Source organism: Ranitomeya variabilis, chromosome 3 (genome assembly GCF_051348905.1).
Source record: "Ranitomeya variabilis isolate aRanVar5 chromosome 3, aRanVar5.hap1, whole genome shotgun sequence".
Taxonomy (NCBI): Eukaryota; Metazoa; Chordata; class Amphibia; order Anura; family Dendrobatidae; genus Ranitomeya; species Ranitomeya variabilis.
Window position 1 is genome coordinate 83,201,045 of NC_135234.1, and position 14,793 is coordinate 83,215,837.

Sequence of the window (14,793 nt, forward strand, 5' to 3'; positions counted from 1 at the left end):
ATAGCACCCTTAGCTCCCCCTGGAGGCCAGACTATGAAGTGTATTGGTGTCTGTGATACCTGGTCAGGTGAACTCCTTCAGTGCCATCAGACGTACCATCACTCCCCTTAGCAGCGGAGCATCAGTACTGCAACGACCAGGACTCTGGGGCGCTGCACATACCCCGTAAATTAAGCAAGCTCTCATCACTACAGTAATGCCAAACATGTGGACACTAACTGCAGATTAGGTACACTGTGGGGCTCAAGAGGAGGGGCATTTGGATTTTGGAGCGCAGATTTTGCAAGATTTCTTTTGGTGGGAGCCACATCACTTTTCTAGAGTCTTTGTGCTACCAGTAATGTGGACACCCCTTATATTTCTGTTAACAGATGATGAACCTGAGAGGGGTCTTGTTTTTCATGAGTTGAGTAGAAGGTTTTATTGGTAGCATTTTGGGGTACAGAACATTTTGGATCACATTTATCCTGTGCTCTACACAGAGCATTTAAATCAGGGTTTCCATCTAAATCTACAAAACACGAGTCAGATTAAACTCAGAGGGATCCATTCCCTAATGAAGCAGCAGAGTTACTCTGGACTCTGTCAGGGCCTCTGTTCAGCAGTGACCTTTTCAAAGGTGCACAAAACTGTGGCCGATAACGCTTCTATGCATTCCTAAAAAGACGGGCACGGCCGGATCATAGGCCAGATGGCGTCCACAATGTTCCAGAGATTTACACAGAAACCTCAATGTAAGCACTCAGCGCAGATTAAGATGAAACAAACCTTACTGCGATCTTTGGGAGACAGACTGAACAAATCAACAGCAGGTGAACAACTGGATTTTTGTTTACGCTATTCCTGGAGCAGTATACCATAATTCATAAGGTGACTTTATTATTCGGGTAGGTGCGATTACAGCGATACCAGATTTATATGGAGGTTTTTTTATGCTTGGCTGCTGTCACAAAATAAAAGATGCTTTTTATTTTTTTTTACAAAAGCAAGTTATAATTTCCTATATTTCTGTTATGTGAGAGTTTGTTTCTTGCGAGACAAGTTGACTTTTTTATTGGAACTATTTTCGGGCACATGACATTTTTTTATTGCTTTCCATTCTGATTTTTGGGAGGCAGAATTAACAAAAAACAGCAACTCAGGTTTTTTGGGGTGTTCTTTGTTGCCGTTCACCATGTGGTAAAAGTGATAAGGCAGCTTTATTCTTCATGTCAGTATGATTACAGCGATACCGCAGTTTTATAATTTTTTTTATGTTTTGCTGCTTTTACACAAACCATTTTATTACTAAAATATCGTTTTTGCATAGCTATATTGTGAGAGCTGTAACGTTTTAATTTTTCCACTGATGGAGCTGCATGGCTTGCTTTTTGATCGTGCTATATTCCACTTTTTTCCAGCAGTGTGATGAAAAAACAGTTTTCCACTTTTTTTTCTTTTACAGCGTTCACATTAAGCAAGGGTTGACTAGCATGACAGTTTTATAGATGGAGTTGTTTCTGTATGCGATTATACCAAATATGTGTGCTTTTTTGTCTTTCACATTAAAACATTTATTTATGGGTATAATTTTTTTTATTACTTCGTGATTTTTTTAAAAACATTTTAACTATTTTTTTTCCTTTTTTACCTTTTTTTTTTTTTTTTTTTAACTCTGATCGGTGGTGTATAAAGCATGGCACCGTCTCCGTCTGTTACTGCAGGAGCTCGGCCATTAGCAGCGCCAAGCTCCTGTGGTGATCGGTGCTGATATTTCTGCACCTCCTGCGCAATCATGCTGTGACCGGTCAGTCAGATTGACTGACTAATCACAGCCCTCTGAGTGCAGGGACCGATGGCACGAGTCCCTGCACCTCTTCGTGTGCTGCTCAGCTGTCAGTGACAGCAGTCAGCACGGAACGGTCACTGTGTGTTTACAGAATAAAGCGTGAGCACTGCTAATAGGGTGCACAGGTAGGTTCCCACATCGTAGAACATAAATGTAAAAGAACCTGGCACTCAACTTAGATGCATGTGGCTTGATTTTTTTATTATCATGTAGTACCAAAAAACATTTCTAATTGACCTTCTTCAGTTACGTACTGAGAGGGTTAATGGATGGACCTTGGTAACAGCGCAGAATAAACCGGGTTACAGTCACTTTGGGAATAATGTCGCGCTCCCACTGTTGAGATAGGCTGTGAGCTGTTAGAGTCCGGAGCTTGACTCGGTGTCCACCGCCAGTCAGAGTAGGCAGGAAATCTTAGCAACCGAGAACTGATTTCACGACTGTTCTCTCTTGATATTACATTTATGCCATATTATTACACATATGATAAATTAACTTAGTTTAGAATTTCCGGCTCAAATACAATTGTATTATCCTGCCCTTTACTAGTCCGAGGTCACAGTCCAGCAGATCGTTGGCATGAAGGAGGATGCACTATAGCTGCAAGCTTCAACTAAACACAAACATGAATCACTGTTCAAACACTTTTGTAAAATAATAGCTCAACCTTTACTAAACCTCAAAGCCAGGAGTCCAGCACTTGAATAAATAGAACATTAGCTAAGTAAAAGCAGTAGAAAAATGTTTGTGTTGATGAAAGGTTCAAGGACAACTAATCAGGAAGAGGCAGCTCAGCAACCTCACCAGAGGGGGCATAGTCATTATGTTTTCAATGCAAAGTGTGTGGATGGTGATCTGGTCCGGGATAAGTATTCTTATAGGTTCTGTTTTCAAGGTCAAGATTTGGTCTACAAAGCAGAAACAAGAACACACTGGAGAAACCGAAGAAGACGATCGCTTTGGAGATGATTTTAGAGACTCTTGGGTATCTTTTGCAGAAGGATACCAGCTTATATGCAAACAATCAGCTCTTGCTCGTTGGCTGCTTAAAGATATTCAGCGCTTAGTGCTGGAGCCAAAACGTTGGTGGTGGAGTAATTGGTCGAACCTTCAGACTCTTATTCAAAACTTCCTTCCACCGGATAATCTTTTGGAGCTAGCCAGAGAAAATCTACAGCTCACAGATGGTGGGATCATTGCTTTGGACTGGGTGGTGGGACCACGACAAAGTCTAAAAACAAGAAGGGGCACAAACATCACGGATAATCCACCATTACTCCTGGTAATTCCAAACCCTTTTGGAAAGTTGACGAGAAACGTTCAGCATTTTTGTCTGCTGGCATTAGGCAAAGGTTACTATCCAGTCATATTTAACCGACGAGGGCAAAATGATTGTCCCCTGACAACACTTCGACTACAGGATTTTGGGGAACCTGGAGATCTCAAAGAAGCTGTAAATTATATTTGTTTTAGGCATCCGAGTTCCATGCTCTTTGCTGTCAGTGAAGGGCTTGGGTCTGGATTGCTGCTTTCATATTTGGGAGAATGTGGCTCATCCAGTTACATGACAGCTGTGTCCTGCATTTCACCAGTTTTCCGCTGCCAGGAGTGGTTTGAAACCAGGCTGCCATGGTTTTATGAATGGCCTCTGCTGCTTTATCAAAAAGTCATTCTTAGCAGGTATGTATTGCAAAGCACAGACTAATATGTGATATGCATATGGGTTATGTTAGTACTATGTTACACAGTAATAGAGACACAATTTTCATTTCAGAACTACCTTTAAATATTTAAAGGAGGTTTTTGTAAAAAATTAAAATAAAATCTGCATGTCTTCACTGCTAAAGCTCTTGTTTAGTTTACAATAGGTCAGAATGTAATTGCCTTCAGCATTCACGTGCCGTGCTATTGGCTTCACTGCTCAATGATAGGAGCCATGATGGCAGTAGTATGTCACATGACCAGAGAGGCTGCTGATTGGCTGCAGTGGTCATGTGTCAACCAGAAAGACCATCTAGTAGCACAGGAACAGCACTGCTCAATCTTCATGGGAAAGAGACGCAAATATAACTTCTTCTTTAAAAACTATTTTTAAAAGTTTTTAAAAAGTTGGATAAGACCGCTTAGGATTATTATGAGAGGTTAACTGCTAAGAATATGGGGGGAGTTTTATTTACTGCAGACAAAGTATTTTTATTTCTGCAGTATCAGCTCTCATAAGCCATGTTCACACTTTGCAGTTATGATTTTTTCTTACTATATTCTATTCACATTTAGATATGTGGCTGAATATAACAACTTAATTTTTTTTTTTGTTGTATTTCAATATGTTTCAAGGAAACAAGGGTGAGATCCTGAAAAGGATCATACTTAGGAGCAAAATATCACACTTGTTGCTGACAAGGTATAAAAATAACAGCAAAAATTTGGTGAAATAGCGGTTTATAAAATCAATAAAATATAAATTTCATTTTTTTTTCCTTATAAAGGAGTATTCTTAAGTTTGGAGGTTTTTCCATGAAGAGGGGATAACTTCCTGATTGCTGGGGGTCTGAACACTGGAACCCCCCACTGATCCCTACAACTGGGTCTGAAGAATACTGTGTGAATGGATTGGTGGTTGATCTTGCGCACTGTGACACCATTACATAACGTTTAATGGAAGCGAATGAGATAACCAAGCACAGCACCTGGCTAGTCTTTGGCACTTCCATAAACATTAATGGAGCGGCAGTTCTAGGGATTAGTTGGGCCCAAAGGATCGGATCTCCAGCAATCATGAAGTTATCCCTTATCTATGGGATAACTTCCTAACTTGAGAGTATACGCCTGTCACGATTCCTCCGCTCAGTGTGTCTTGGATGCAGTGAGTGACAATTTTGATGCCCTATCAGTTTTTGTGAATGACAACTCAGTCATTCAACCTAGTGCAGGGGCGTGCTGAGCTGTCAGCATTTTGTTAGATAGCTCAGCCGTCCAATCGGAGATTGGGAGGTGCTGAGCTTCCTTCAGGTGTTCCCTGTTCTAGATGATTAGCTAGCTATTTAGCTAAGCTGTCAGTCCAAGATCTGTCAGTCATAGCTTTCAGCTCAGTGGTGTGTTTTCCCTGTGCTCTGAACTTTAACATTCTAATCTTTGTTGCCAGACCTTGGATTTGCCTTTTGACTACTCGTTTGTATTACCCCTTTTGCCTTGGAGCATTCTGACCTTGGAATTTTGACACCGGACTGTGACCTGACTACGCCTTTGCCTCATCCTTCTGTTCATGACATACCCCCTGGCTCTTTACTTCAGACTCCTTGACTTCCCTGAATCATGTCTGTTAGAAGTGACTCAGCAATGCAACGCCTTTAAATCAATGATTTTAAGCAATAACTTTGTAATATAGCTTAAAAGAGAGAAATGTCCTCCTATGCTGACATTGTTCGCTTTTATACTTTATCTGTTTTGGATTCTATTAAAAATGTTGCATAATGTAGTCTAGTATTAGGGACACCATGACATAAACCCAACAGAGCCTGTTGTAGTCAATAGGATCTGTTGGGCGTTGTTGATTAAGTTATGTGACAGATCTGTCCCGAAATTAACTTTGTTTTTCTTTTTCAATCATGTAAAAGAAAAATGAAAAGCCCAATGCAGATGTTAACATAGCCCTGCACTCACTGAAAAGCCATTACATGCAAATTCAATGAAGCCTTTAATCTTCCTGACAGAACATATGACAGAGCATACTTGCAAGGAGACAGGAAGAAGGTAGAATGTCTGCACACAGTAACATCGGTTTATTTAGAATTTCTGAGCAAATAATCTTCAGCTATTAGCACCGAGTCATTTTAGTATAAAATCTTGAGTAAAATGTGCTAAGCCCACTGCTGTTGCATCTGATGGGGCAGGGTGCCAATTCTCATGTCTCAATATGGACCACATAGCAATTGATTGACCAATGTGTTGAGATGGAAAGAAACACTGGTATAACACCCAGGACATTGATAAGAACGCAGTGCCAGTTTATCAGAAGCAGGTACAGAATTTTAGTTAGGCTGCAGTCCTCCTGAGTGTGGTAGAACATTACAAAATGTAGTGCAGCCCCTTCAGGAGTAAATTGCATGAAAAAAATGAAGCCTTTAGATTAAAGCAGCTAAAAAAATGCCTAAAGGTGACATTAGGTGCTATTTGTTCTGACTCCTTTGCCTTCAGAACAGCATCATTTGTACTAAGTACACACGGTTTTTGAAGAACTCCACAGGGAAGTTCTTCCAAACATCTTGGAGAACTAACCACAGATCTTCTGTGGATGACGCTTGTGCAAAGCCTTCTGTCTCTTCATTTAATTCCAGACAGATTTGATACTGAGATCAGGGCTCTGTAGGCACATCATCATCACTTTCAGGACTCATTTTTCTTCTTTCTACCGAAGACGGTTCTTAATGACTGGATATATGTTTGAGGTCATTGTCCTGCTGTTAATTACATCTGTAGCTAATCATACGCCTTCCTGATGGTATTGCATCATAGACGTACCGGTCTGTAGGAGATAAACACAACAGAATGATAAAAGTAAAAAAAAAATCCTATAAATACAGCAATACATTTCTATAATTGAATTAAATGGTAATTTTAAGCTGTCTCTTGAGTATTTCAGACCAATGTAGCCTCCCTAGCTTCCTTACTTCCTGATTTCTGGCATGCCGGGCCTCATCCATAAGTGACAGCTTTGGTGAGTAGCAGAACTGTAGTATTAGTAGCACAAGTTCTGCTGTTAGACATTCAGCCATCAGCAATTTGCTCTGAGTTTACACTGTTATCGTAATTATAGATATAACAGGGCATTTGAACAAACACAGGTTTCACAGTGAGCAGAAAGCCGAGATAGCAGACATTTTCTGAAACTTGCTGATTTATAACTGCATCTCTTCAGAAGATGATAGTGGGGGTGATTAGCCAACTGCTGATCAAGTCAATGGGTTGGAGAGAGCTGTCTGGGATGTTAAGAGTTAACCCCTCTCCTGGAATGTCACTACTACACACACACTTGGCCAGTGTCTGCTTACCAAGCTCCATGGAAACCAGCTCTACACTATAAAATATAAAGCTCTAGCTCTTACAGCAGGAGAATGAAGCAAGTCAAATACTAACTTGCTTATTTTCATGCTGTTTAAATAATGTAATCAATTTAAGAACTTGATAATAACCCTTTAAGAAATACAATAAAAGTGTATATGATATGGAAATAAACCATCAGAATCCCAGAGCTATACAAGTTTTTTTTTTTTTGTGGGGTTCTCACATTTAACACCATAATTATAATAGGTTCTGACCATCAATAAGTAAAACAATTTTTTTTTGTCATGACATTTTTCATTTTACAGAGGTTGTATCTTAAGGCTTTTGTAGTTATGTTTTAAAATAAAACTAATATACAGTATAGTGGGTCACACAAAAAATGAGTTCAGAAAGCAACTTATAAGATCACTCTTTGTTCAGTAATGACATTTTTTCTTTGCATTTTTATATGAAATTCCACTAAGGTGTTGTGTTCTCCATTGCAGATATTTCTCAGCTTTGGTAGAAGTTGTGTCCACTGAGAAACTATTTAGAAGTAATTCTCTACAGGAACTTCATGAGACATTACATTGCCAGTGTGAAAATAGGAAAGTAAGCTGGGACACCTACTGGGAGCGCAATGAACCCCTACGTGACGTGGATGAAGTTGCAGTCCCTGTGCTATGCATCTGTAGCATGGATGACCCTATTCGAGGACCACCACAGACTACACTCCCCATTGAACTTTTCAGAACCAATCCTTACTTTTTACTTCTATTAACACATTATGGAGGTCACTGTGGGTTCCTTACAGAATCACCTGGAGCTTGGAGTCATGAAGTTACATTGGACTATTTTAGATCCATAACAGAATTTTTCCGTACAGAAGAGAAGAAAAAGTGGTTCACAAGACACAGAAGTTCTAACTTGATGACCCGAAATAGGAGGCCTACACTACAAAGACGAGAAACTGCTATTTATAAAGATCTGGAGGAAGAAATTTTTAGCTGGAAACGGTCATACACCAGATGATAGTAGAAGTCCCATCCTGGGCACCTAAAGGAAAATGGGGCGATGCAAAGGTATGGGCACACTTGGAGATTTGTGCACTCACAACTTTGACCAAGGTGTTAGACCTTAATAAGCCTGTTAAGATTATGGCTTGTTCACTATCATCGTTAGGAAAGGCCAGGTGATCCAAAATTCCCAGCTTTATAAAAACCCAGCCTTCTCTAACCTTGTGCCAAAAAACAGCAGCCATAGTTTCTTCTAAGCAGCTGCCTAGCACTCAGAAAATGAAAATGGTGGAGGCACACAAAGCAGAAAGTTATAAGACAAAGCGCTTTCAAATTGCCCATTCCTCAGTTCGAAATGAAATTAAGAAATGGCAGTTAACAGGAACAGTGTAGGTCAAGATAAAGTCTGGGAGACTAAGCAATATTTCAGTGAGAGCTGCTCGTAAGATTGCTAGAGAGGCAAATCAGAATCCTCGCTTGTCTGCAAAAGATCTTCAGAAAGATTTAGCAGACTCTGGAGTTATGGTACATTGTAATATCAGAGACACCTGCACAAATATGGTCTTCATGTAAAAGTCATCAGAAGAAAACCTCTCCTGCGTCACCATAAAATTCAGTGTCAGAAGTATGCAAAAGAACATCTAAACAAGCCTGATGCATTTTGAAAACAAGTCCTGTGGACCAATGAGGTTAAAATAAAACTCTTTAGTCACAATGAACAAAGGTACGCAAGGAGAAAAAAGGGCGCCAAATTTTAGGGAAAGAACATCTTGCCAACCATTAAGCATGGGCGTAGATCAATCATGCTTAGGGAACATTTCACGGATAGAGGGAAGAATGGATTTAATGAAATATAAAAAAATTCTTGATACAAATATAACACCATTTGTAAAATAGATGAAGTTGAAAAGAGGATGGCTTCTTCAAATAAATAATGATCCTAAACACATGTAAAAATCCACAATAGACTACTTCTAAAGGCTTTACAATGGCCCTCACAGTCCTCGATCTGAGCATCTGTGGCTAGACCTCATAATATCAGTGTATACCAGATGACTCAGGAATGTCACAGTACTGGAAGAATTTTCCAGGGAAGAATGGATGGAAATCCCTCAAACATGAGTTGAAAGACTCTTGTCTGGCTACAAAAAACATTTACAAGCTACAGTATGATACTTACAAAAGGGGGTGCAACTAGGTAGTAGTAACCATGCAGTGTGCTCAAACACATGCATCGGCCCATTTTCCATTTTGGAATTTTGAAAATACAAAAAAAAATTACAAATACAATAACAGTAATTTTAATCAGGGGGTGCCCAAACTTTTACATGCCACTGTATATGATAATATAATGTAATGAAAGTAAGAAAAGCAAAACTGGAATTTGTTCACCCACCCAATGGATGTTTCCCTAATAGCTTAGTCAGGGGACCAGACTGGAGAGAGACATCTGTTATTAGTTACACTTGCAACCAGGTTTATACAGGTGTATTATTAACATCTGTCCTGCTCTGCCCTTCATTTTTATCTCTGTATTTGTTTTTCATAGGTGATCCTTCAATGCTGAACACCGTTATAATAAGAATTTGCTTCCTTGTCTTGTATTGACTCATCTGTACTCTGTGTATATATACAGCTCCAGCAAAAATTAACAGACCACAACAAAATATTCATTTTGTCTGATTTTTCTTTTTTCCTGGATAACCTTGTATGCGGCTTGATTCATACGTCCTTCGCAAAGAACAACCTGCCTAATTCCAGCCTTGCTGAAGCATCCCCAGATCATCACCGATCCTCCACCAAATTTCACAGTGGCTGCAAGACACTGGCTTGTACGCCTCTCCAGGTCTCCGTCTAACCATTAGACGACCATGTGTTGATCTGGGGATGCTTCAGCAAGGCTGGAATTGGGCAAGTTGTTCTTTGTGAAGGATGTATGAGTCAAGCCGCATACAAGGTTATCCTGGAAAAACAGTTGATTCCTTCTGCTCAGGCAATGTTCCCCAACTCTGAGGACTGGTTTTTCCAGCAGGACAATGTGTCATGCCACACAGCTAGATCAATAAATGTGTGGATGAAGGACCACCACATCAAATCCCTGTCATGGCCAGCCCAATCTCCAGACCTGAAGCCCATTGAATACCTCTGGAATGTAATCAAGAGGAAGATGGATAGTCACAAGCCATCAACAAAGAAGAACTGCTTACATTTTTGTACCAGGAGTGGCATAAGGTCACCCAGAAGCAGTGTGAAAGACTGGTGGAAAGTATACCAAAACGCATGAAAGCTGTGATTAATAATCATGGTTATTCCATAAAATATTGAGTTAAAATATGAGTATTATGGTTTCTAAATGATTATGAACTTGGTTTTTTGCATTTTTTGAGGTCTGCAAGCAATGTAATTTTTTTGTTATTTTGACCATTTCTCATTTTCAGAAAATAAATACAAAATTTATTGCTTGGAACTTCGGAGACATGTTGTCAGTAGTCCATAGAATAAAAGAACAATTTACATTTTATTCAAAAATATACCGTACCTATAAAGAGAAAAAATCAGACAAACTGAAAATTTTTCAGTGGTCTCATAGTTTTTTTGCCAGAGCTGTACATGTGGAGTATGGATTCAGACTTTGGAGAGCAGCACCTTTGGACTGTTCTCACTCCTGAACTAGAACCTGCGGGCTTATTTCCCCCAGAACACTCTGCTGCTCCTGGACATGCACCTGCATTGTGGAGTAAGCTCCATCTCTTCTTCCGGTTTTGTGTTTATCTCACAAATCAGGAGACGTAGCGCTAACAGCAGTGTTGGAGAGAGCATACGCCTAAGGTGTCACCCAATTTCAGACTCTGGTGCCAAGGCCCTTCCAGAAATATTGAATTTTGGGACCACTGTTCAGCTACATGCAGTATTACTTGACCCTTATTCACAAGTCTACCTATGCTTTTATATAACTAGCTCCTTAAAATAAGGAGATGAGATGCTGACTTTTTAATTATTGAATTATACATGTAGGGTGATGATGGAGAGTCCACTCCTGCACAGGGGCCCACCTGGGAATAAACCAGTTCCCATGTGGCCAGTCTTTCCACAGCCCAAACCTGTACACTAAATAAATAAAAAAAAACAACAAAGGCAGACAATTCCACTGAGCAAAAGCAGGGGTTATGTAGGGCAGTTTTGTGATTTTTCTAAATAAATGAAGTCAAACCGCCTAATTTTTCATGTTGAACTGGATACTTATTGGAATAGTGACTGCTGAACAGGATATTGTTTTTGTTTATATATTGCTAATATCTGTTAGAGATAACTGTAAAGTATATGGTAGCTGAGTTATTTTTTCAAGACTAACGGGGGGGGGGGGGGGGGCATATCTTTTGCCTTTATGACTGACCAATCATTAGCGGGCAGCAACAGTCAAGGGAATGAAGATCATGCCCGCACGATAGCTTAGAACAGGTTACTCCTGTGTGAAGCATATGACAAAACACTGATGTCACTAGTTGCTCTGAGAATGTCAGTCTTAAGTGTGACTATTGGTAAGGGACGAAAACGTGTCAGTACGATCAGTGACGCCGCTACCACGAGGCAAGTTGAGGACTTTGGCTCAGGCGGCACTGCTGTCCCTGAAGAGAGGGGGCAGCAGATTCTGTCTGTGTAGTAACTAGATTTGCATCGGAGATGCATGTCCAGTTACTACACTATGCTATTGAGTCTATTCAGGGCTCTGTCCTGGATCTCCTCATCCAGCCCTCCCCAACTCACGTGACATCATCACAGGTCCTGATGCTGAAGTCGCTCTTCTCCATGCATCTCCTCAGGTTGCTCATGGATGGCTGCTCTGCGCACACAGGACCTGTGATGAGGCAACAGGAGGGGGAGGAGTCAGCGGTCACATGATCAGGGTCCTCGTGTATGCAGGACTCTGCTGTGGTGATTGTCATGGTGCTTGATGAGGGGAAGTTGATGTGTGGGGTCAGGAGGGGTGGATGTAGCAGAGCCATGTGTGTACAAGGTATGTGGAGCGGAGCCGTGTGTGTACAAGGTGTGTGGAGCAGAGCCGGGTGTGTGCGGTGCAGAGCCGGATGTGTACGAGGTGTGCGGAGCCACGTGTGTATGATTTGTGCGGAGCAGAGGCGCATGTGTACAAGGTGTGTGCAGCGGAGCCGTGTGTACTTGGTGTATGGAGCGGAGCCGTGTGTGTACTTAGTGTACGGAGTGGAGCCGTGTGTGTATTTGGTGTACAGAGTGGAGCCGTGTGTGTACTTGGTGTACAGAGTGGAGCCGTGTGTGTATTTGGTGTATGGAGTGGAGCCGTGTGTGTACTTGGTGTATGGAGGGGATTCATGTGTGTACTTGGTGTACAGAGCGGAGCAGTGTGTGTACGAGGTGTACAGAGCGGAGCTGTGTGTGTACGAGGTGTACAGAGCGGAGCTGTGTGTGTACGAGGTGTACAGAGCGGAGCCGCGTGTGTACGGAGCTGAGCCATGTGTGTACGAGGTGTACGGAACGAAGCCGTGTGTACAAGGTGTACGGAGCAGAGCCGTGTGTGTACGAGGTGTACGGAGCGGAGCAGCATGAGTACGAGGTGTATGGATCAGAGCCGCATGTGTACAAGGTTTACGGAGTGGAGCCATGTGTGTAGGAGGTGTACGTAGCGTGGCTGCGTGTGTACAAAGCATACGGAGTGGAGCTGTGTGTGTGCGCAAGGTGTACAGAGCGGAGCCGTGTGTGTAAGAATCATACAAAGCGGAACCGTGTGTGTATGAGGTGTACAGAGCGGAGCCGTGTGTGTACAAGGTGTACAGAGCAGAGCCGTGTGTGTACGAGGTGTACAGAGCGGAGCAGTGTGTGTACGAGGTGTACAGAGCGGAGCCGTGTGTGTACGGAGCTGAGCCATGTGTGTACGAGGTGTACGGAACGAAGCTGTGTGTGTACAAGGTGTACGGAGCGGAGCCGTGTGTGTACGAGGTGTACGGAGCGGAGCAGCATAAGTACGAGGTGTATAGATCAGAGCCGCATGTGTACAAGGTTTACAGAGTGGAGCCATGTGTGTAGGAGGTGTACGTAGTGTGGCCGCGTGTACAAAGCTTACGGATTGGAGCTGTGTGTGTGCGCAAGGTGTACAGAGCGGAGCCGTGTAAGAGGCATACAAAGCGGAACCGTGTGTGTATGAGGTGTGTGGAGCCGTGCGTGTACGATGTCGGTGTATGGTGGGAAGCATACCTCCCAACCATCCCGGATCCAGCAGGACAGTCCCGATTTTGAGAGGCTGTCCCGGCTGGGAGCTTACTTTTCCTGTGGACACAGAAGTACACGGCAGAGCCCCAAGGAGCACTTTAAAACTCGCACGTGACGTTCCACCGGAAGTGACATGCTGGAAGCTGACCGGAAATGATGTAATTTCGGGAGATTGTGACGGAACCACGAAGACATTCAGGGAATGCTTCAGATCCATCACCGTGTCCTCCTCCGACAGCGCGGACAGCGGGATCGCCTTGGAATCGGGGATGCTGGCCATGTGAGCAGATCATGATATGTCCTGCAGCGGGATGCTCAGGTGGGCATTAGAATGGGAGCCGGGCCGCTACAGTATCTTTATAGAATCTTTCTTTCTCTCTTTCTCTGTTCTTTCTTTCCCTCTCTAATCTTTTTTTTCTCTCTGTTCTTTCCCTCTCATCTTTTTTTCTCTATGTTCTTTCTTTCTCTCTGTTCTTTCTTTCTTTGTGTTCTTTATTTCCCTCTCAATTTTTTTTCACTCTTTTTTTTCCTCTTCCTTTCTCTCCCCTCTTTCTTTCTGTTCTTTTCCCTTTCTTTCTCTCTGTTCCCTTTCTTTCTTTACCCTTTCTTTCCCTGTTCTTTTTCTTTACCCTTTTTCTCTCTCTGTTCATTCTTTCCCTTCTTTCTTTCTTTGTTTTCTTTCCCGTCCTTTCGCTCTGTTCTTTCTTTTTTATCTTTCTCTCTCCGTTCTTTCTTTCTCTCTCTCTCCTTTCTCTCTCTGTTCTTCCTTTCCCTATAACCAACGAACAGAAAAAGGGGGCTGGGGTGTTAAAAAGGTACTACTGGCCTCTCAGATCAATATTAATCTGACCTGATAGTAAAATGACTATAGTTGCCCATAGGATAAATAGTATATACATGATCTCATTTATATGGTACAAATAAGTGGTGCTTATTAGAAAAGGATGTTATACCCATACATGTTATTGTGACTTACTTGGGCAAGTGGAGGACACATCCTATGGGCAACTATAGTCATTTTGCTATCAGGTCAGATTAATATTGAGGATCTGTGAGGCCAGTAGTACCTTTTTAAAGGGCGTCTGTCACCCCAAAAATCGTATATGAGCTGCGGCCACCGGCATCAGGGGCTTATCTACAGCATTCTGTAATGCATTCTGAAATGCTGTAGATAAGCCTCCGATGTAACCTGAAAGATGAGAAATAAAGGTTATATTATACTCACCCAGGGGCAGTCCCGGTCCGTTACGGGTCAGATGTGAGTCGCGGTCCGCTCCATCTCCAGCTGTTTGCGGGAAGTTAGAAGTAACAGAAACACGCTATCACTGCCCACGTTCACATGTTCAGTATGTTACCTCAGTATTTGTAAGCCAAAACCAGGAGAGTAACACTCAGAGGAAAAGTATAAAGAAACACGTCACCACTTCTGGATCTCTCACCCACTCCCAATTTGGCTTACAAATGCTGAGGTAAAATTCTGACCAAATACTGAACGTGTGAATGTGGCTTTAGGCTGGTTTCACACATCCTGATATTTCCGATACCGGAAAAACGGTACTGGAGATATTCATGTCCGTGTGTGTAATACGTGTGGCAACTGTGTGCCGCATCTGTACGACACGGACGCCTGCCGGGGAAGAAGCGCTACAGTAAGCACTGTTCCCC

The 14,793-nt window shown here is 42.1% G+C and overlaps 1 protein-coding gene across 1 annotated transcript; it reads left to right on the forward strand.

Annotated features, from left to right (window-relative positions):
- Window positions 1-2,521: 2,521 nt before the first annotated feature.
- On the forward strand, window positions 2,522-7,962 carry ABHD15 (abhydrolase domain containing 15). Its single transcript, XM_077299420.1, has 2 exons — window positions 2,522-3,508; window positions 7,378-7,962. The coding sequence occupies exons 1-2, from the start codon at window positions 2,652-2,654 to the stop codon at window positions 7,901-7,903; spliced, it is 1,383 nt and encodes a 460-aa protein (XP_077155535.1). The 5' UTR covers window positions 2,522-2,651; the 3' UTR covers window positions 7,904-7,962.
- Window positions 7,963-14,793: the final 6,831 nt, after the last annotated feature.

Excerpts from the sequence above, each read along its gene's own strand:
- ABHD15 (XM_077299420.1), top strand. The coding sequence starts at position 2,652 with ATGTTTTCAATGCAAAGTGTGTGGATGGTGATCTGGTCCGGGATAAGT. Across the intron at positions 3,509-7,377 it reads CAAAAAGTCATTCTTAGCAG|ATATTTCTCAGCTTTGGTAG; the intron begins GTATGTATTGCA and ends TCTCCATTGCAG.